The 23,578-nt window shown below is 42.2% G+C and overlaps 2 protein-coding genes across 2 annotated transcripts in view; both read left to right on the top strand.

Moving 5' to 3' along the window:
• Window positions 1-6,830, top strand: part of pacs1 (phosphofurin acidic cluster sorting protein 1) — a 68,365-nt gene extending 61,535 nt beyond the window's left edge. The window contains exons 23-24 of the mRNA XM_083992696.1: window positions 1,235-1,354; window positions 2,135-6,830. Of these exons, the coding sequence (XP_083848822.1) occupies window positions 1,235-1,354; window positions 2,135-2,253 (239 nt within the window). The 3' untranslated portion in view covers window positions 2,254-6,830. The remainder of the gene's footprint in view (window positions 1-1,234; window positions 1,355-2,134) is intronic.
• A 1,417-nt stretch (window positions 6,831-8,247) lies between these two features.
• On the top strand, window positions 8,248-21,621 carry klc2 (kinesin light chain 2). The gene is made up of 14 exons (XM_083993272.1): window positions 8,248-8,319; window positions 12,028-12,279; window positions 13,062-13,395; window positions 15,510-15,726; window positions 15,821-16,010; window positions 16,557-16,730; window positions 16,866-16,965; window positions 17,767-17,816; window positions 17,992-18,059; window positions 18,494-18,602; window positions 18,870-19,022; window positions 20,240-20,364; window positions 20,892-20,949; window positions 21,102-21,621. The coding sequence occupies exons 2-14, from the start codon at window positions 12,052-12,054 to the stop codon at window positions 21,183-21,185; spliced, it is 1,890 nt and encodes a 629-aa protein (XP_083849398.1). The 5' UTR covers window positions 8,248-8,319; window positions 12,028-12,051; the 3' UTR covers window positions 21,186-21,621.
• Window positions 21,622-23,578: the final 1,957 nt, after the last annotated feature.

Here is a 23,578-nt window from a genome sequence, read left to right on the forward strand (position 1 = left end):
CAATCCGAGTTGGTATTTGATATGGGACCATCTGCTGCGAGGACTATGGCCTCTGGGAGTCTGCTCTACCAACTGAGCTAAACGACGCCCCAACACTTTATTTTACAACTACGTTATTTTTGCTTTATTAAATACTGAAATCATCATTAATAATTCTTCATTTTTCCTACATTTATACTTATAAAGGAACAAGTAGTGATGACTACCTGAATTAATCATGAATTACAGTATTAAAGCAGAAGTAAGTGATATATTTGTGTTAATATAAGTCTTGAATAGTTATATCTTCCGACAGCAATCACTTACATAGAGTGTTTGGACTGAAACATGGGTCTGTCAGTCCCTCTGCTCTGCTCTGAGCCGAGGAGAAAACATTTATCGTATCCTACAGTTTTTATCCAATGAGGAGAGAGAACGACATGCAGGGCTGTGTGTGCAGCCAAGGGACGCCGTGAATGTGGTGACGTAGGGACGAGGACTGTTATGGTGCGTTCAAGGCAACTCGTAACTCGTGTTTTTCCGACCGTGAAGTGGTACCAGTTCGATCTGGTACGAGTTCACGGGTCGGAAGTTACGAGTGGCAGTTTATAGTGACTTTCACAGGTAAAACAGGTCGGAAAAACACGAGTGGGTTGCCTGAAACGCTACAAAGTCGTAAGTTGTGACTTGAAGCTGTAATTTACGGTTTCAAAAGCCTGCCTGGAACGCAGCATTAGCCAAAACGACCGGATCGCTTACTTCTGCTTTAACACACCTACTGACCATTGTTTCACCAATTACCACATACTGTACACACACTATAGGGCTGTCTTTACACTACGAGGTTCAAGTGGCCTAATTCTGATTTTTTTTCCTCTCAAGTGGCACAGATCGGATCTGTAACATAAACGTGTTAACGGGAAAAACGCAGCAGATCGGATCTAGACCCGCGTTATATGTGGAAACAAATCAGTTAAAAATCGGATTTCCGTCATTGCATCTGCAGTCTAAACATACAGATTTGATATTCCCTGGCAATTCAAGTCGTATGTCATCAATAATTCATCGATGGCGCATATTGATGACAGTGTGTGTTGTTTCGTGCAAGCCAAGCAGGTGTAAATGCAGATATCAAATATGAACATGTAAACAGACGGACGAAACAAATCAGATATAGGCAACAAATGGGAATTGAGCGTTAAGGCCTGTACAGTCGTGTGAGGACAGCCTAACCTCCGTCTCTCCCTCCCTTCAGTCCCCACCATCTTCCTGGGCAAGAAGCCGAAGGAGAAGGACGTGGACTCAAAGAGCCAGGTCATCGAAGGCATCAGCCGCCTCATCTGCTCTGCCAAGCAGCAGCAGACCATCCTGAAAGGTTTGTGTGTGTGTGTGTCTTCACTAATAGTCTACTTGCCATCCCATAGGGCCCCATTGTGAACCCGGAAATGTTGAGTACCCCAAAGTTTTATGTTAGAAATAGATAGTATGGGTCCCCAGTATTCAGAAACTGCCGGATGCTAACTTATATATATTGGGCAATTAGCATAACATACATAATTAGCATAAATTAGCATAATTGCCTATATGGGCAATATTTCAACAAAATTGACTTGGCTGATCTGGGCAATATTGGAGTGGTTTTAGGGGTTATTGATTATGCTGAATCCATTTCTGACATTTTCAAAATTCAAAATGGCTGTCTAAACCGGAAGTGACCAGATTTTAACCGCCAGTGGGCCGATTTTGATGGATTTCAAATGGTCACTTCCGGTTTAGACAGCCATTTTGAATTTTGAAAATGCCAGAAATGGATTCAGCATCATCAATAACCCCTAAAACCACTCCAATATTGCCCAGATCAGCCAAGTCAATTTTGTTGAAATATTGCCCATATAGGCAATTATGCTCATTTGTGCTAATTATGCCAATTATGCTAATTGCCCAATATATATACGTTAGCATCCGGCAGTTTCTGAATACTGGGGACCCATACTATCTATTTCTAACATAAAACTTTGGGGTACTCAACATTTCCGGGTACTCATTGTTGGCAAGTAGACTATAAGGATCGTTTCTGGGTTTTTTTTACTCTCATCTCCTCTTTAACGTGTCTCTCCTCTGTGTGTCTGTGTGTGTCTGTCTGTCCCCTCCTCAGTGTCCATAGACGGCGTGGAGTGGAACGACGTCAAGTTCTTCCAGCTGGCCGCCCAGTGGCCCACCCACGTCAAATACCTACCTGTCGGACTCTTTGGCTACAGCAAGCCCCCCTCCTAGGGCTCAGCGCCTAACGCCCCCCTCCCTCCTCGTCCTCTTGACTCCTCTGACCCCAGACTTGACCTTTGACTCTCCTCCATCCTGTCACACCCTCTCTCACACACACACACACACACCAGACCTTGTCGAGAGGCCAGACACTTGTTTTTCTTTCTTTCATGTCGCTACAGTTGTCTTATTTCTCTTTGGGGAGGGAGAAGAAGAAGAGGAGGAGGAGGAGGAGGAGGAGGAGGAAGTGGTGTTGGGGTGGAGAGCTGTTACTAGTCACTTTAATGCCCCTTTCAGTGCGTGTGTGTGTGTGTGTGTGTGTCGAGTGTGCATGCCACACGTGAATGTACAGTATGTGTGTGTGTGTGTGTGTGTGTGTTTACAAGGGGCTTACAGCACAAGTTTATTAGCTAACTGCCATTTACGTTTCCGTTCTATGGAATGCAACAGCATGCAACGACTCACCGATTTCAAGCCCTTAAAGATCTGACCCTCCACTTTTGACCCCGCCTCCACCTTTGGCAAAAAAAAAGAAAAAAAAAAAAGAAAACACCTCGAAGCTCACCGCTCACCGTTCACCTCAATGACCTGATCCACTCGTGCATGCACCAAACTAACAGATACACCACTCATGTGCCGGAAAAACAGTAACTCCACATTTAAAAGAAATAATAATATTAATAATAATAATAAATAAATAAATAAAAAAACACGCAGGGCTTCAGTGTTTTGCATGAGCCGATGAAAACACAAAATGCAGTCAGTAACAGCCGATAACTGGCATGTGATGAATCTCTCCTCCACCTTTTCTCTCCATCAACGGTTCAGACGCCCTTCAAAAAAACAAAAAACAGGCCCAGTCTTTTTATTATTATCATTTCAAGGGCTTCCATGTTAACAGTGTGAAATAACGTTTCCTGTACCAGAATCAGTCATTTGGACGTCGAATGCCAAACATTTACTTTCCAAAAAAAGTAGGAAAAAAAAGAACATATGAAGATTAAAGGGGAAGTGTCTTTTTTTTTTTTTATATATAGTGCTTTGGTGAAAAATAGTCAAACCTTCCCTTTAATGCTGTTGTGTGATGATGCATAGTGTGTTTTTGTGAAGAGATCCAGGATTTCAGGGCAGGGCAGGGCAGGGGTGGGGGGGCATTACTGTAACGTGCAGTTTCCTTTATCTTCTTATTTGCTATGCACTTATGAGTACACGTGAACCATGTGCGTGTTTGTTTGTTTGTTCGCAACTGGTTAAAAAATAATACAAAAATTTGATAAATACTCTTAAAACAGCAGAGCCGAACAAATATGCAACAGGAAAGGAAATGCATATTGACAGAAACAGACTTAAAACACAGCAGCGTTGATGGGAACATAATGGGGAGATGTGTATTTTTTTTATTTTTCCAGCTAACTACCATGAAGGATGGGAGTTAGTCGCCCGCAATAAAGCACAATGTCGTCGCCGGTTGTCCGCAAAACCCCCCCTCGTTATTGGCAAACGGACTGGCAGCCTTCTCTTCAGTGAAAACAGCAGACCTGGTCAGAGCTTCCATCCATTGATGTCCTCTCTCTCTCTCTATTTTTTTTTTTTTTTCTTAAAAAACTCCTCCATAATCTTCATTTTATCAGGAACAAAACAACAAAGTGTTTGGGTTTCAGTTGTTCTGGCGCAGGTCTGCTCCGTGCTTTCTCTACTAGGATGTCGTGAGGTGATTAGTGAGTGTACAGTAACTGGTAAACAAAGTGCGTGTATGTGGTGAAATAAATGTAACGTGGTCAGAAAAACAAAAAAAATTCACTAAAATAGGAGAAATAATCTTTTTTTTTCTACCGTGTGACAGAGGGCATGCAATTGGTTTGTGTGTGTTTGTGTGTGTGTGTGTGTGTTGGCACAGTGTGTGTTGATGATGATGATGCTGCAGTGGTGGTTTTGTTTACTTTGTAGTCTGGCACAAGGGGAATGCAGATTTTTTTTTTTTTTTTTTTCCATCACAAAACAAAAAAAAGACGAGAAAATTTGGTTTAAGTAAAATTATTTCATTGAAATTTAACTGTGGTTCAAATAAAATCCATACATCTGGATTTGTTGTTTTATTATAGTCATTAAAAAAAAAGAAACAAAGCTGTAGCTCGGCCTCGTGTCACCTGCATCGTAACACTCTCCATCTCCAGTGAAGTATTAGTGAAATATTTCTTTCTTTGATAGTGTTAATGCCAATGTCCGGATTTAAATGCTGTATTTTTCTTTCTTTTTTTCTTTTGGTTTGTTTGATAATAGATTAGAAAGTACAGTGTTACAGTCGTGATGTCAGCAGCATGTCTCAAACTCAGCCTTTTTTTTGTTTTTTTTTCTCCCTGTTACACAAGATTTCACTTCACCTTGAAGGGTCTCGGAGCTCGCCTGCCGTCTGTTTGGTTAACAGCTCATCGTCTGTCGCCACTGAGCAAACGCTCGGCGACCGATTTGAAGCACTCTCAAATATTTGAATGTATCGACCTTCGTTTACATCACGCCGCCCCTGCTTCTTTGTGAACGACTGATTGATTTTTTTTAAAGCAATAGTGCGGTTTACTATAGTGTCAATCGTTGTTTAAACTGTTGACAGGGCGGAGAGTTTGGACACTTTTTCCCTCCAACTTTTCTACATAAACTAACAACAAAAGTCAAACAGCCAGTGGGCCTCTTGAATGCAACATTTTTTTTTCACCTGAGTTGCTGAGGAGCAGTTTTAAGGGCTCGAGAGAAAGACTGAAGAGGCTGGGTTTGAATTCTACCTGAATATCAGTGAGTGTCGATGATGTACTGTAATTTAAAGTAGAGGTTACTTGATCCAAATTGTTTTGGTACCACTTAAACAACCCCAAAAAACGCTTTACAATCTGCCACTAATGACTTCATTAAAGTTTGTGAATATTTTCACAATTGAAAGAACTTTTGTTTTGGTTTTGAGACCAGATTTCCATTAAGATTAGTGTAAATATATATCTCTTTCTTCTTTTTAAAGCTGCACTGATCAGTATTTTTCTATTAACAATGGCTCAATTAATGTCAAAAAACTCCAAACTCTGTAGTTCCCTCCAGCTCCATATGGTGATTTTAGCTTCTTTCAGCCCATTGTTTTGGTTTTGCAGCTTGCAGCTTTACTGGCTCTTACCAGCCTCATTTCCAGCCACAGCAGACAGATGTTTTCTTTAAAAAAAAACCTCTGTATACCACCCAAACAGCAACAAACTACAGACAGGCCAATGTATCAACTAGCTGGTGAACACATTGGAGCATTTCACAGCTAAAGAGACGGATACTTCCCTCTGGAGAGACCAAAACAGAGTCAATTGCATAAACTTTAATAAGTCATAGTGGCAATTCATTACAACTTTTTAAGTATGCTTTATTGTGAAAGGGTACCACATTTTTTAAATTTGAAGGAAATGGAAAAATCTTTCTAATTTTGGGATGAGACCCTGATTTTTAAAAAATGTAAACCTTAAACATGGAACAGCCATGATCTGCTGTTAGCATCAACCTCTACTAACTCAAAATGCTCTTTGCCTTGTAGTGTCGTGAGTCAGATTATCTGCAATGTTGTGAATCTAAAACCTTTCCCAAAATTGTATAAAAACGTATGATGCCTCATTCGCTTTCACTTGCTCGCTGATTGAAATTGAAATTGAAATCTGAACTGTTCTGCTGAAAGAGAGGTATTCAAGTCAAAATCACTGCCAAACCTAAAATGTGAAGAAGAAAAAGAAAGAAAAGAAAAACAAACGTGACGATATTCAGATAAGATTTGTGGTGTTTTCGGGTGCTGATAACTTTTAACACATGAAACAACAAAGTGATCCTTGTTCTTAAGTCATCATTTCAATGTTTGGAGGAACTGAATGCAGCCACACTCTGCAGTTTTTCTTGTCTTTGTCACCTTTAGGAGATTTTTGTCCCTTTCAATCTTACCGTACGTACACGTTTTCCCTACAGTCTCTTTGGAAACGCTGGTTGTTTTGTACGTTAAAGTCTTGAACTTGTTCCTGTGTGTTTTCTTCCTGTACCTCTGTACCTGTGTCGACCTGTGTTTGTGAAGCTGTAAACGATGGTTCCTCTGTCCTTGATTAGTCGTGGTTAGAGATTAGGAGCTGTTGGGTCCGTCGGTCTCAATCTCTGTCAGTGATCAGCAGTGTCTTTTCTCTCCACCGTCCTCAGAAACATGTCCCTCTGACGATGAGAGAGTCTTCTTCACCAGGCTTCCACAAGCTTAGCTTTCGAAAAAAAAAAAAAAAAGATGTTGTTCCCATTCCCTCACAGCTTGTAAATTTGCCGTCTGTCCTCATGGGAACGGGATTTGCCTATGAAAGCAGTGGACCTCTGCCTGACGGGGTTTCTGCTCGCGGCAGAGCGTCCGAAGCTTGTGGACTTGTGGAGAGTATTTTGCACATGCCATTGTTTCTTCAGCAGCAGTCTTCAGCTTTTTTGCCTTTTGCCTATAACAATAACTATATTACACAAACTATAATGCTTGTACATATCAGATAGTACTTGTTATATTGTATTCTAGGTTTTTTTTTGTCTTTTTTTTGGTTTGTTTTTCTTAATTTCACATGTTTTGTAGTACTGCTTTTTCATGATTACGTTTGTCAATCAAACAGATGTTGGATGAAAAGTGGAAGTGTTCATTGTTTCATTTGTTTTTTAAAATAAAAATACTCCTGATTTGTAGCCCCTGCCTCTTGTCTTTGAAAGTTGGAACAACTTCTTTTTTTTAATTAAAGGCCATATCTCATGTGGCAGTAGGTGAAACAAACCTGCATTAAATGTTCACAAACCAGATATTCCCACAGACCTTTAATTTATCCTACAGGATTTTAAAGTAATATTTCAGTAATGCACCCTATGCTCTTGATAGGTCATCATCATGTTTAAGTATGTGGGTTAACATAGGAGGTTACATAAACCATGAGTGTCAGTGTAAATAAATAGTTCACATGATGCTTGTGAAGCAGGTCAGTGGTACACAGGACTGTTGCTCACACTCTTTGAATGGGGGCCTCTGCTGACATCTTAGTACAAAGAGCACAAGCAGACCAAGATGAATCACTTCCACTTACATCACGTTTCCTGAAAACGCCTCACAAATTGGTCATAGCATCTAATTAGAAGACAAGTTATCCAATTAGTATGCCATTTAATGTTAAAATCATGTTAATCAATACCATATGATGATATAATAGCTGGTTATGGCAACAAACGTATGAAATCTCAAAATAAGAAACTAAATATTCAATAGGCTATTATCCCCGGTAGGTTCAGTGAAGGACTGTGGTGGTTAGGGTATTGTAAGATATCACACAAAAATTTGTCAGAAAGTGTGAAGAACCACTCACAAACATAATATATGCATGTAGATCACTACAGAAGATGCTTGCTAGCTAGCTAGCTAACTAACTACAAAGTTAAAAACCAGAGGTGACCAGACTGTATGGAGGTGACAGAGCATTTCCAGTTGCTGGTCCAAAACTGTAGAATAATTTGCCACATTCAGTTCGTCCTTCACCCTCCATGAAGATCTGCAAAACACTCTTTTCCATAGCATTTGAATCAGCATACAAATACTCTATCATCCTCTGATTTTTATTTTATCCTTTTATCCACTGTTTTTAAATGTTCTTTCTCTGTGTCTTTTTCTCTCTTTTTACACTCTTTTGTCATTGTTGTTCTCGTTTTGCACATAATTGTAAAGCACTTTGGTCATTTGTTGTTGTGCTCTATAAATAAAGCTGACTTGACTTGCCTAACTAGCAGTGCTTTTGAGTTTGCGCATGCGCGGGTTACATTTTCCCGCCCCGCTGGTAAAAATAGAAACCGTGAACCATCTTGATGTGTCACTTCATCTTTGGTCATGGTATCTGGGAGAACAGCCATTTTTCGGTTCACGGCGCATCCGCGACAACAACCGCTACAGTTTTGTTAGGATTAATAAAAGTTTTAACGGGGAGTAGCCAACAGTAACAGCCAACACTGTGGACGCTTGTAAAAGCTTTCTGTCTCTGCAGTCCTCCATTGCCAAGCGCCAGTCCGCTCCTGGTAAGTTAATTAAGCGGTGACCGTTAGAGAGGCTGATGTTAGCTTAATTACAACAGTCCTCAGCTGGCACTGTAATCGCATTAAACTAAACTCAGCTGTTGTATGTGTGTGGGCTATTTCGGTGTGTCTTACACTTGACTAGCAAAATAACGTGAGAAGAAGCGTGAAATAAAGAAGACAGGTAGGCTAACGTTACATTAACTAGTTCCTCCTCGCGTTCAGCCTCCTTCAAAATAAGATTGACGTTAACGTAACATAACAGTCGTTGTCATGTACCAACGTACGGTTGCCATGTGCGGTTGCCAGATAACGTTAGCAAGATCATGAATCAACGTTGATTCCCGACATTTAATCCACATTGAAAGCGCTCGTTATATATGTTTAAATGTCATATTTTCAACCACAACTGATACTAAATTCAACGTTCACCTAAAAGCAGTCTGCTGGCTGCTATATTTTACATCAAAACAATGTTATTGAATCAATATTGAATAAACCGTTATCTAAATGGAAGCCAATGTGTTACTTGTAGGGAGATATAAATGTTATTTTTGTCCAAATTCACTTATGCATGCTGCATGAAAAACATGAAATTCTATTAAAACACATTTGAATTACTGAAATAAGTGACAGAAAACAGACTTTTAATGTTCAAGGTGTTTAATGTTCAAGGTTTATTCTGAAAAGGGAAGTTTATTCAGCCTCCACTGCTCTGCTTGCAGCTTTTATTTTGAAATACGTGACCGGAAACGGTTTGTTTCTCCTCTCGCTGTGCATTTGTCGCTGATCTGTCCAGAGCATCACAACATTGTCCTCTCCTGCTTTGTTCGAGGGGGTAGAAAGCGTCGCACTTGTCTTCGATGAAGGTAAAAAATAAGAAATAAAACATGGATGATTTATATTTACGTTAGCAGCAGCAGAGGTCGTAGCTATGTAATAAAGAAAGACAGCGATTTAATGCTTGTGATGGTAATTTTGCCGGTGTATTTTTAGCAAGCTGTCAAATCCGCAAATGTGTCATCTGCAGTTGCAATACAAATATTGCCACTTATGAATCATGACTTTTCATTTTCCTATTATATTCTCCTTGCTAATCAGAGTATAATCGATTAATATAAGGTGCATGAGTGTGTATATTGTGTAACACCCAAGGAGCTGGGTCGGGCCTGCACTGTTTACAAACAGTTTACATGTCGGACGAGCCTGACATTTCATTCAACCGCACTGCTTTTTTTAGTGATTGGCAAATGATTTACTAAACCATCCATTATAGCTTTGTGCTTTTCTGAACAGACCTCTCCATTGTCGGTCACCTTGATTGATCTGTTGCCAAGCCAAACGTTGCCTCTCCTCCTCCTCCTCCTCCTCCTCCTCGCCGCCCTCGGCCACAGACATGCAGGCCTGCCTCGACCACCATCCACCACCGCCTCATTTCTATATATTTGCGGTTTAAAATCGTCCCATTTGAGGATGAACACACGATAATATGAACCTCCAGATGTCACTCGCTTTTTCACGTTTGGCAGCTTTTGCCTCTCTGCGTTTGGAAAGCGGAGTTAGCATGAATATTGGTGCATTGCAGTCAATGTATGAGGCGGATGGGAGGAGGGAGGGAGGAGGATGGGTGAGCGAGAGATGGATAGGGGAGGGAGGAAGGAGAACAGGTGCGCCTCCATCATTAAAGCAGGAAAAAAGGGAGAAAGTCACGATGTCGCACAATTGGCTCCTCTGTCCTCCTCCTCCTCCTCCTGCTGCTGCTGCTGCTGCTGCGACGGTTTCACTTTTCACAGCTGCTCAATATTTCCATCCTCAGGCCTTTAAGATCAGGATGTGGAACTTTCTAGATATTGATTTATAGATCACCAGCTTTATGATGTTCAGGTGCATCTCAATAAATAGGAACATCATGGAAAAGTCCATTTCCAGTAGTTCCAAGTCAAATACTAGTGTGCACTAGTTTTTCCATATTAAAAATGCTTTTTTTAAATTGGTCTTTTGTGATATCCAAATTATTTGAGATACTGACTTTTATTGACATTAAATGAATGAATAAAGACATGAAATGTTTCATTCTGTGTGCAATGGATCCATATAATGTATTCATTTCACTTTTTGAATTCAATTACTGACGTACAGTAAATAAACTTTTCCGATGATATTCTAATTTATTGAGATGCACCCCTATGTTGATATTCGAGAGGCTAATAATAATACTAATAATCTGATGTTCATTTTTAGGTCAACATTAATTGTTTGGTTTAATTATGAAATAGAATAAACATACTGGTTGGGAATCGATGCGCAAATTTAGCTGAAATGTCTCGTTGGCGTTGATGTACAGCTGTTTCTGGATCAGTCTGCAGCAGTGACCTAGATTCAGATGAAAACATCAGCCCCTGCAGTAGCTCCAGTCCGTCTGCAGCTCAGCCGCCGTTGTGATGTTTTGATTTGGTCGTGATTACCTCACTGTGTGTGTGTGTGTGTGTGTCAGGAGCTGATCTGCTGAGTGACAGTGGCTCATTTTAATTGGCTTTACTGGTCACTGCTGCTGCTGCGTCAGTGTCAGGCCCGGAGGAATCCTCTTGCAGTAATCTGAATGGGTTTTAACTAGAGACACACACACACACACACACACACACACACACACACATACACACACACACACACACACACGCACACCTTATCTCGTTCCACCAACCCGAGGGGCACACTGTCTCTGTAATGAAATGGGGAACCATTGTTTCGCCGGCGTTGACCTCTTTGAAATCACACAGGAAGGTGGAGGGACGGGAGATTTAATGGGAAACTTTCTGCAGCAGTAACTCTGAAACACAACGTCAAGCAGGAATAAATTGGATGTTAATGTTTCCCTGCAGGACTCAGGGTTCCTACGCAAGTATGGAAAAGTATGGAATTTGATTTTATACATTTCCAGGTCTGGAAAAGTATAGAAAATGGAAACTATTGTATATTTTTATCTTAATACTTATCTGGGTTTGGTCTTATCTGAAGTTATTTGGGTTAATTATTTTGTGTGCGCTATTGTACCTAGCTACAGTCATCTGGAAATGATTTGCTGACATAATGGCATACACTTTAAGAATAATGAACAAACGAGTATTTGCATAATTTATTAACATGATACACATCTAATTACTCAAATGTCACAAATTATTAGATTTTTTCTACTGAGAAGTCTGGAAATTAGGGTCTGGAAAAAGTATGGAATTTCAAATGTATAGGAACACTGCAGGATTTTATATGAAACAACTTTGTAAACTTCTTGGCTTTGGTAGGTTAGTGACTCATCTTTACCGTTATAATGAAACCTGTGAGAGTGAAGCTATTTATTGTTTTCTCTGCTCCCCCTTTGCCTCACTGAGTATCTGTTTACCCTCTCTGTCATTTTCATCGTCGCCCACTCTCCTCCTCCCTGCCCTCTCCTTTCTTCTCTCCTCTCATCTGCTCTTTCCCTTTTGTCTCCTCTACCTTCTGCTGGCCTCAGTAGCCAGCAGATAAAGGATGTGGTTACGCCGAGCAGCGTATACTTACATTGTGTGAATGTCAAGCCGGATAGGAGGAGGCGCAGTCAGCAAATTTGTCTCCCCAACCCCACCCCGGCCCCCTGTCTGATAAATAAAAAATGGAATAATGATGATGCACGCTCCCACATCTCATTTCTTTCTCTTCCTGTTCCCGACTCCGCAGCAGCAGCGTGCATGAAACCAGGCAATGTCCACCATGGTGTATCCACGTGAAGAAGCCCTGGAGCGACTGAGCCAGGATGAGATCGTCCTCAACACTAAAGCCGTCATGCAGGGCCTGGAGACGCTGCGCGGCGAACACGCGCAGCTGCTCAACTCGCTGCTGGACTGCACCCAGCCGCCCGTCGCCCAGGAGAAGTCCGGGCTGCTCCGCAAGAGTCTGGAGGCCATCGAGCTCGGCCTGGGAGAGGCACAGGTGAGACACTGACCGACTCCTCACTTCCTGTTGTGTGAGATTTACTCAAACATTTCAGTTAGAACAAATTGTCATATATTTAAAGGGATAGTTCAACATTTTTGGCAAATTCTCCTATCACCATAATCCCTATAGTCATAGCAGTAGGCTCATTACCTTTAATTATTGGTGCATGTTGTTTTGAGATCAGTGGGGCAGAGGCGTGAGCTGCTCAGTGAACACAATGGAGGTGAATGGTACAGGTCCCCAGTCCCTCATCAAACTCATCAAATACACAATCCAACAACTCCAAAATGCTCTCATGGACAAGTTGTGACCTGCACATTCACCACGCTATGAGATAACAATGTAACATTACGAGACAGAGTTGTTTTTGAGGCAAATGCAGCCGGAGCTACATCCCAGACACGGCTGCTGGGCGGAGGGATTTCAAAAGCGTAAGTAGTTCTGAATATTTGCTTCATGTGTTGTAATGTTACATAATCATACATGATTATTTCAATGCGTGGTGAATGTGCAGGTCACAACTTGTCCACCAGAGCATTTTGGAGTTGTTGGATTGTGTATTTGATGAGGGACAGGGGACCTGTACCGTTCACTGAGCAGCTCATGTCTCTGCCCCGCTGATCTCAAAACAAAATGCACCGATAATTAAAGGTAATGAACCTACTGCTATGACTGTAGGGATTATGGTGATAGGCAAATTTGCCAATAATGTTGAACTATCCCTTAAATTTCAGCTCATAAAAACATATTGAAACTGTGCTTTCTCTTTCCCCCAGGTGATCATCGCCCTGTCCAGCCACCTGAGCGCCGTGGAGTCGGAGAAGCAGAAGCTGCGCGCTCAGGTGCGCCGCCTCTGCCAGGAGAACCAGTGGCTGCGAGACGAGCTGGCGGGAACGCAGCACAAGTTGCAGCGCAGCGAGCAGAGCGTGGCCCAGCTGGAGGAGGAGAAGAAGCACCTGGAGTTCATGAATCAGATCAAGAAGTTCGACGACGACGTGTCGCCCTCGGAGGAGAAGAACCAGAGCGCGGGCAGCGGCGGGAGCGGAGGAGGAGACACATCGAAGGACAGTCTGGACGACTTGTTCCCCAATGATGATGACCAGGGACCAGGTATGACATCAGCATAACAGCATGTGACATATGCATTCACCTCACACAGGGCTGCAGATAACAGATTAGATTATTTGAAATGCCAAACCTCTATAAAAAAAAAAAAACACAGTAAAATATTAAATTTCTAAACTGAAAAAACATCAATTCACTGTTAGAAAAGCCAAAGAAAAGAAGCAAATTGTCACATTTGAGAAGCTTCACTTGATATCTGATGCTCAGCTAATAGAGACAACATTATTTTTTGTATTCTAGATTATTCTAAAACTAAACTACTCAGTCTTAAAGTGCCCAAACCTCAGACTCAGCAGGAGCCTTTAGAGTCAGACGTGACTTCATCTATACAAAGGTTTCACATCCTGGTTTCCAGGAGCAGGTGCCTGGTTTCCTGGCGCAGAGTGACCAGCAGCGCTCGACCACAGGAAGAGGAGCTGATTGGTCATGCGCTCGCAGCACTCACAGCCATTTTGCATGGCTGACCTTTTCCCTAGAAATAATGAACACCAAGGAGCCAAGTCGGGTGTGTTGATGCTGCAGAGTTACACACACAGTCCCACTCTGTGGACTTTATAGTATAAACCTTCAAAGGCGCTTTTTGTTGATTATGAAGGGATTTAGGCAAAGTCATGGTTTAGGATTTGAAATAATAATGACTTTAGGAAGCTGAGGAGTTTATGAAAAGATCAAACAAACATCTGACTGAACTGCCCCTCGTGTTGCTTTAATAAGTTTTAAGTTTTATTCAGGTTGATGTTGAAATGACAGAAGCTGCTATGTTTATCTAATGTGTTTACACCGTGTCAAAATAAAAGCACAGTGAAATGTTCAGCCTGAAACTGAAGAGTCATATCAACCCTGAGGAGCAGGTTGTTCCCAGAGCTCAGTTTTTATTCAGTTACCTCTGCTGTGTGAGTGGTGAGTCGACTCTTTACCAGATAGGATACTAAGCTTGTTTATATGAGGAGCTGTGGTTGGTTAATGCAGGAGCTCAGGCTGGTAATGGGCGACGCAGGCAGAGCATTCAGTTTTACTCCCCATTAGTGAAACAGTAAGTGCTGCTGTACTCTGCCTCATGGTCTCTTTAATTATTGATGGATGAATACTCATCATAAAGCTTGTTCACTTTTTAATGTCGAACGCACATTCAGCCATAACATGTTCAAATATGTAGGAGGAGCAACAATCTCTTATTCTGTTCTCATCCTCGCTTTTTTTGTTTGAAAAGGAGGAAACACATGAATCCTGTAAAGACTGTAGAGAAGCGCAGGGAGGTGAGGGGTTAAACCAGACACACCCGACTGGAGATGGAGGGATGAAACTAGCAGACAGAACGGAGGAGAACAAATAAAGAGGAGCGACAGGGCTTAAAAAGGATGTTTTAAAAAGCTTGATGCTCTAAAATTAGACCAGTGTGGTGTTTAACAGGAAACAGAGCTGGATTTCAGTCGGTGTGCTTCTGCACAGTTTGATCATTTTGCTATATGTTGTGTATTTTCACATTTCTTAGTTGCAGCTTCTCAGGATTTGCTGCTTTTCTTTGTCTCATGTGACATTAAACTCAACATCTAGGTTTCCTTCTGCCCTTTGCACAACACAAGAAATCAGAAAATGTCATTGTTGGCCTCAGGAGAGTGGGATGAACATTTCCCTAATGTTTTTTTTATTATTATTTGTAACAAAACTGGTCTTTATATTATTTGTATAGCTTTTATTTTGTAGCACAACCAGTATTAAACTTATCTGCAGTTTACATATTGGTTGATTGGTCAGTCGACACAAAAATAATCTGCTGCAAATTGGATAATAGCAGTTTGTTTAATGTATTTCTGTCTCTGTTATATAAGCCAATATATTTGATTATGTCTGACGAGGTTGTGATTATTTAGAGGAAATGAAATCCAACACAAGGTTTATAATTCGTCTTCAGTTTCATATATACCGGTACAGTAGTCACTGGCTCTTTAGAAAGATGCTCAATTTATGAACTTGTTAGTTTTAGGGTTAGGGTTTCTTTATAAATTAAAGGACTCATTAGCGTATTTTCTCAACATCTGAGATCTTATTAGTCTACGTAGTGAAGCTGCTCTATTTTGACCCGTCTGTCCGTCCTGCAGCCCAGCCCAGCGGCGAGGCGGCGGCCCAGCAGGGAGGCTACGAGATCCCGGCTCGCCTCCGGACCCTGCACAACCTGGTGATCCAGTACGCGTCGCAGGGCCGCTACGAGGTGGCCGTGCCGTTGTGCAAACAGGCTCTGGAGGACCTGGAGAAGACGTCCGGACACGACCACCCGGACGTGGCCACCATGCTCAACATCCTGGCCCTGGTGTACAGGTGAGGCTCCGACAGCAGACTGTGTCAGGAGCTGTAATCAGGTGAAGTGATACAGATTTTGATCGAAGTGCTGTTGCTCTGTTTTCTCCTGCAGGGACCAGAACAAGTACAAAGAAGCGGCTCACCTCCTGAACGACGCCCTGGCCATCAGAGAGAAGACGCTGGGGAAGGATCACCCGGCCGTGGCCGCCACCCTCAACAACCTGGCCGTGCTGTACGGAAAGAGGGGCAAGTACAAGGAGGCTGAGCCGCTCTGCAAGAGAGCACTGGAGATCAGAGAGAAGGTAAACACCTCAAGATCATAGCAGTGAAATGATGTGTGCATATACTCCAGTGACGGTGTAGTTACAAACATGACAGGACAACATTAATCTGACTGGAAAGAAAAAAAAAAAAAGAAATGCCAAGACACACTGATATATTCTAAACTAAGTAACACCCACTCAGGAGGAACAAACAACAATGAACATTAAACAATTCAAATAAAAGGCATAGTGCCAAAGTGACCGTACTGTGCAAAGTGATGATAAAATATATATAGAGCGAGAGAATGAATGAATGAAAACTGACACAATATAATCACAGATATATTTCATCTTTTCTATTATTGAGGCAGGACCAATCATTCATATCTGTATTATTTATGGATCGTAATTGAATATTTCTGTGTGATTTAGTTGTAATTTACAGATGGATGGATGAGAATAATGAATTGTTTTCTTAATGAACATGTGAACCATGGAAAATTATAATAAAAAGAGAATTGAAAATAAGAAAACTGACAAAATATAAACTTTAACGTGTTGAATGTGTCCTCCTGCGTCCTCCAGGTGCTGGGGAAGTACCACCCAGACGTGGCCAAGCAGCTCAACAACTTGGCTCTGCTGTGTCAGAACCAGGGCAAATACGACGAGGTGGAGTACTACTACAGACGGGCCCTGGAGATCTACGAGTCCAAACTGGGCGCCGACGACCCCAACGTGGCCAAGACCAAAAACAACCTGGTGGGGGACGTTATCAAGATGAAGAACGCTCTTATCTCAGACGTCACTCGTTTGAGTCAAACATGTGAATGTTAAGATCTAGATTCAAGAGAAAATCTGACGTTGTGTGTGTGTGTGTGTGTGTGTTCTCCTCAGGCCACGTGCTACCTGAAGCAGGGGAAGTTCAAAGACGCTGAGGCTCTGTACAAAGAGATCCTCACCCGGGCGCACGAGAAGGAGTTTGGATCCGTCAACAGTGAGTAGAGCCAACAGTCGAATCGCTTAGAGACAAACTGATGATGGTGGTCACAGCGGTGAACGTCCAGGAGCTCCTCTGTGACTCGTGGATCTGTGACTCTGATCCGTCCCCGCGTCCTCTGCAGGTCAGGGGATTATTTCAGGCTATCGAAGCGTGCGAAGCAGCTTAATGTCGATGTTTCCCTCCCGCTGCCACTTAGCCTATCAAACCCTGACCAGCTCACGTGGCCTGACGGCGAGCGGGCCTGACAGGCCGCCGTGTGTCTAAACAAAGTCACATGGACACAGAGGTGTCACTTTAAAATTAGGGCTGGGACGATATGCTTTTCTCCCGATTCGATTCTTCTACGATTTTTTGGATGGCGATTCGATTTAAATTGCGATTCTACGATATTGCCGATTCTCTCGATTTTTAGTCTGCATTTTTAACATTTATCTGCACACAAATACTGTAGGAGCCTATAAATTAACATACTCCATTATAAAGTGAACTTAAACCCTTTTCAAAGCCTGTACTCTCTGTATGTAAAATAGGCTAACAAATACACATTGCACAATATTTAAAAAATTCAACAAAAAAAAACAAAAAAATTGATTTTTGAAAAAAAAAATCGATTTAAAAATCGTCAAAAAATGTATGTGAATCGATTTTTTCTCCCACCCCTATTTAAAATATAGGCTGATCCTGGACCATTTTGTTTAATGGACGCTTTTCCTCACTCGGCTCCTTTTTGCCGTCGCTGCGTCTCAAATAACATCGATGTGACGCTTTGTTTTGTTTTTTGTTCTCCTGTTGCAGATGACAACAAGCCCATCTGGATGCACGCAGAGGAGAGAGAGGAGAGCAAGGTCAGTCCCTCAGCTCCACCTCCCCCTCCACTTGGCCCACGTCCTATTACAGATAATGGATTGGACAGAGGCATAAGTGATGGAGGGCAGCAGACTGTCCAGATGACAGCAGGGACGTCTCTAATAGGGGCTATGCTTCATACTTAGTTTCTGTCTCTCTCTCTCTCTCTCTCAGGGTAAACGCAAGGACTCCGGCCCGTATGTAGAGTATGGAAGCTGGTACAAGGCCTGCAAGGTGGACAGGTGAGTCAGCAGCACTGGAACACATGTAGCAATCAGAAATATAACTTAATCGCCTAACATTTTACAAATAACATCCATAAGATCAGCTTTTATTTTGAAAAATATGTTTCTGTTTTCATGAAGAAAGGAAAAAAATTGACAAGGAAGAGAAGAAAAGGGGAGATAAAAGCAAAATTGGCAATGTAATTATAGAAGAGTGAGAAGAAATATGATTAAATCTCTCTGTGTTTTTAGATTAATTAAAATATAAAAAGTCACAGTGATGAGGCTGGTCTGGCCTGTCTCCAGTTCAAATAACAGGAACAGACTCTGCAGAGAGGTGTTGCTGCATGTTGCTTCATTCATCTTTGTTCCATTGAGGTATAAATAATTATAACTCTGGTCACACACATTTAAAATGATTCAAATCATTTCTTTCTCCTTTTTGTTTCCAGCCCCACAGTGAACACAACCCTCAAGAGTCTGGGAGCTCTGTACCGTCGTCAGGGCAAACTGGAGGCAGCAGAGACGCTGGAGGAGTGCGCCAGCAAATCACGTAAACAGGTGCGGCAACAACACCACCACAGAGCTGAGTTACTGCTGTTAGACGAGTCTGAAGGAGCCGGATTCACTGTGTTTGAGTCACAGCTCTGAGTTATTCACACATAAAACATCATCAGACTGATTCTACAGCTCCGTCATGAAGCTCATGTGACCACGCAGTAAAGAAAAGTTAAGGTGGTACACATGCTGAGTGGGCTGTTGTGTGAAGGCTGTATATTTCCCTTAATCACTCTCTGTTTTTCTCTGTGTGTCTGTGTGTCGTCTCAGGGAATCGATGCTATTAACCAGAGCAAAGTGGTGGAGCTGCTGAAGGACGGAGGAGCAGGAGGCAGCGACAGACGACACAGCAGGGAAGGAGTGAATGGACCGGGGGGACAGCGGGGGGAGAACGAAGGAGACGACTCGGCCGAGTGGAACGGGGTCAGTGCACAGATATTAATTAATCTTTAACGCTGATGAAAGAGGTAACGAGCTCATCCTGACACCGAGACAACGTCACCGTGCAAACAAGGCTGGGAATGTTATATGACCCGACTTTAAGCTCACAGCTGTGATTCAACCAACACTCTCAACAGGAAGGCCCAATCCCATTTCACCCCTTGGCCCTACCACTTACCCCTACCCCTCCGTTTTGCGCGTTCACGTGTAGGGGTAGGGGTGTCCCAATCCCCGTTAGGACAGAGGGGTAGGGGGAAGTGGTAGGGCTACATAGCCCTCCAAACGGAGATTTTTCAGAGGCACACTCCAAACGGAGGGGTATGAAAATTTCCCAGAATGCATCTTGCGGCAGCCGGCAGCGGTGGCTGTAAAACGAAAAGCTGTTTTATTTCTTGCTGTAGCGCTGTTATTACGTCACTTTCTTAAGTTTTTATATTTTTTCTTGCGAGAAAGTAACTATTTAGGTCCCAAATGTGCGGTTAGTTTATCCAAATGACGGCGGATTAGAAGTTTGCTCCGACGATTTTTCGGAGAAGTGAAGCTCCAGGAGGAGCGGCTCCTCACAGAGGCAGCAGCCGGTCTGCAGCGCTTCTCCGCCGGCCAAATTACGTCCTCGTCCCGGTCCCGCCGGGAGAGAAGGCGGTCGTTAATTAACTTATCCGCGGGTTTTTAGAGGTTTACCACCAGCATGTTAAATTATTTTCAGCATTTAAATGTTGGTCTCATTGATGAAATCTGACAATTGTGGCAGTAGCATTAGTTTATTTGGATGAAAAGTTATGCTTCATGTACCAGTCAGAGGAGCAGGCAGCGCTGCCTCTGGGCTCTGTGTACAGAAATCACCACATTTACATCAGTAAATAAATGTTTTACAATGAACCGATCAGTCTGCATTAAGTTTTATCTTATTTTATTAAGTTATATGGAACACGCTATTTGATTTCTGGCAAAAGCTCGCCGCATCAGCTTACGTAAAAGCCAGTGAGACTACGTGATGACGTATGTGATTGTTGAAGGGGTGTCCCAATTCGGAGGGGTTGACTTTCTACCCCTACCCCTTGTAGCTCCGTTTCAAGGGGCGAGGGGCAAGGGGTAGGGGTAAAAAAGAGAAATGGGATTGGGCCGAAGTCTCTCTGTGTCGCTGTCTCTGTCTCGTCTTTAACGTCTGCAGTAAAACCGCTGTGCTGTTGTTTCCTCAGGATGGTAACGGGTCTCTGCGTCGCAGCGGCTCCTTCGGGAAGATCCGCGACGCCCTGAGAAGGAGCAGCGAGATGCTGGTGAAGAAGCTGCAGGGGAGCGGACCCCAGGAACCTCGTAACCCAGGGTGAGACCACGTCACAGTCCGCAGGAGGAGCTGCACCACTGTGACTGAAATTATTGATCACATAGTTCCCAGAATACCAGTCAGATGATCAAAATTGATAAAATTTGCAGTTAAGCTTGAGGGTTGCTTGACTTTGGATCCTCATGCAAAGATGAGGAAGTGGCTGAAAGCTCTGGACTTTTCAGGCGACCCCATTTGAATTCCTGGCGACCCCACATGGGGCCCCGACCCCAAGGTTGAAAAACACTGGATTAGAACGTAAAATAAAAAGCAACAAATCTTTATGAACAGGAATCTGAAACCAGTAAATCTTTGGTATTTTGTTTGTGATAAATAAAAGTAATGAAGTTGTTTTTGATTTTGTTTGATTCATGTATTTGACCAATAATCATTCTCCTTTAGAGAGGCTCAAGAGTTGGATTGAAAATGCTAAAATTCAACTTTCTAAAGATCTTTTCTGTATTTGTATCTCACACACTGATCTGTGTTGTTAAGTTTGGTTTGTTTGGTTTTGTTTATCTGCTCAGGATGAAGAGAGCCAGCTCCCTCAACTTCCTCAACAAGAGCACTGAGGAGACCACACAGGTGCGACCTCACTGCACACGCTGCAACACACATTTTATTTTAAAAAAACTTCAAACTGAGAGACTCTAAGCTCTGAAAATAAATACCAACACTACAAAACCAATAACAGATCTGCAGCTTCGCTCACAGTTGAATCTTCTGGATGTTTTCAGGATGCCAACTCGGGACTGTCGGACTGCAGGGGGCTGAGCGCCAGCAACGTGGACCTATCCAGACGCAGCTCCCTGATTGGCTAGGCAGCGACAGGAAGTGTGACTGAGGGAGGCGCAGAGCGGCCCGGCGAGGAGAGGCTGTGTGCAGCTTGGTTTGATCAAACAAACAAACAAACAAACAAACACACCTAAAAGCTCAAAGCAGAGAACAAACACTTGCAACTGCAGCATATTTTTAAAGAACACTGGAAACAAAACAAACAAAAAAAAAGAAACGTTCATCACCACAGTAAACGTCATCCTGTCTGACACAGTCGCTGCTGCTGCTGCTGCTTCACTGTACAAACCGCTGCCATCCATCAGAAAAGAGAATATTTACTATAGATCCACATTTACGAGCATGCTGCTTACTAGAACGTGGAACGTCTGCACCTGAACGCCTCGTGTTTTTCGACCGTAGCAAAGCAACGCATCCACATCGTGACGAATCCGTTCCCTCGGTGTACACACACACACACACACACACACACTCTCTCATGTGCAGACATTCGACCGTAGGTAGGTGACAACGTGCCCAGCTTTCAGTTCTTTCAGAGAAGTGTTTGCACTCTGTATATTTCACCAGTAGCATGAAGTCTTTGCTGATGCCACCCGACCCACACATCCACCGCACATCAGACGGTTTAGAAAAAAAAAACAAGGTACAATCCAATTTAGATTTTAACATACAAGCAATATACAATATACAATCTCTGGATCTTCAAAAAAAAACAACAGCACTAATCATTTAAACCTCACTTTTTGCCTTCTTGTTTTTTTATGTATATACAGTTTTAAATTATTTGATATTTCATTCTTTGTATATAGTGCACATTGATTTTTCTTTTTTTTTTTTCTTTTTGTTTACACTTTATCGGGTCAAAGAGTCTCAGTTGGAAAAAAAAAATTCAACTTTATCCGAAGGGGGATGACTGGAAAAGACGGAAAGAAAGAAAGAGATTGAAAGATAAAAAGGAAATATTGAAACGGGCGCTTAATGAGTTGTATCAATGAAAAAGGTCAAAATGCTGAAGAATTTTTTGTACCTCAAATCACTGAAATGTGCTGACATTCAAGAATAAGCTACTACCAAGCACTTTGAGCATGACAGTGCTTTATTATCTGCTCAACCATCAATCAAGTTTAATCAAACGCTATATGATCATCATTTTCTTCTCCCGGTGATGATTCATTTCCAAAATGAAGTAAAAACAGCCATAAATCTGAACGACGCTGAAGGAAAATGTTTGAACTGACTTTGTTTACAGTCGTAGCAGCAGGAGATCCGAGGCTTAATCAACCCTCGTTTGAAAAATCTAGATAACTACCTTTGTTCAACGCTGAGGCCGAGCTTCAGCTACAATATGTTTACTACATGAATGGGATTCTTGTTTTTTCCTTAATTTACTGTTTCTTCATTATGTATCTTTTTTTATTATTATTATTACTACACAACAATCCTCAGTGTCGTTTTTTTAAATGCTGACTTGGATGGATGTTCGTGATCGTCCATCCTCTGTGAGTCTTGTCGTGCTGAAGCGATTTCCTTGTTTTGGAGTCTGAGCTTTTACTTTGAAGGTTCCCGAAAAACTGATCGTTTGAATGTTACGTTTGTGTTTTTTTTAAACGTGGATTGTAAGTACTGTAGCGTGTGCTGGCGTTTACACTGGATTTTGTTGTGTTTTGTTTTGTCCACCAAAATGAGACCAAGACAAAGAAAACTGTCCACAGAATGTACACGTCGACGTCAGACTCCGCTGTGACCAGGCCGTCAAGAAAATACCTTCATTCTTCCTGCAATTTCCTTTGACTCTTAAGTAAAAAAAAAAAAGGTACATTCTTGACGACCTGAGTGTGATTTCAGAAAAGAGACAGCGCAGGTTTGTTGTGAAGGCCTCTCATCAACGTTGGTGCGTTCACACCATCGTCCAGGCCTCGATAAACTCAAGTCGCTCTTCTTGACATCACCTGATGGAGGTCACATCGCTGAGTCTTCAAAAAAAAAAAAAAAAGTGCTAATTCTTCTATCAGCTTCTGAATGTGCAAAGTGGCGCAGGTTAAAAGAAGAAGGGATAGAGTAAGTCAGAAAAAAAGAGGAAAAAGTTGGTGTTTAAGAAAATAAAAGATGAATGGAAGTGGATTGGAACGACACGGAGGAGAGGAAAAGTGCTTCAAGTCTCGTTCGCAGCAAATAATGTACAGAATTATTAATGTACGACCTTTATATGTATGTTTCCTGTTTGTCACTTTCACACACACACACACACACACACACACACACACACACACACACACACACACACACACACACACACTAGAATTATGGGAAATTCCTTTAATCACGTACAGTCTCAACACCATGTAGTTGTGTTAAAAAAAAAAAAAGAAGTTGGTTGAACACTAATTTGTAGTTGAAGGTCTCCAAAATAAAAGCTCTA

The sequence above is a fragment of the Trachurus trachurus genome (assembly GCF_905171665.1).
Source record: "Trachurus trachurus genome assembly, chromosome: 18".
In the NCBI taxonomy this organism is placed as follows: Eukaryota; Metazoa; Chordata; class Actinopteri; order Carangiformes; family Carangidae; genus Trachurus; species Trachurus trachurus.

Bases quoted from the DNA above. Each gene is read 5' to 3' on its own strand.
- klc2 (XM_083993272.1), top strand. From the start codon at position 12,052: ATGTCCACCATGGTGTATCCACGTGAAGAAGCCCTGGAGCGACTGAGC. The intron at 16,011-16,556 runs GTAAACACCTCA...TGCGTCCTCCAG, and splicing joins CACTGGAGATCAGAGAGAAG to GTGCTGGGGAAGTACCACCC. The intron at 18,603-18,869 runs GTGCGGCAACAA...GTGTCGTCTCAG, and splicing joins CCAGCAAATCACGTAAACAG to GGAATCGATGCTATTAACCA.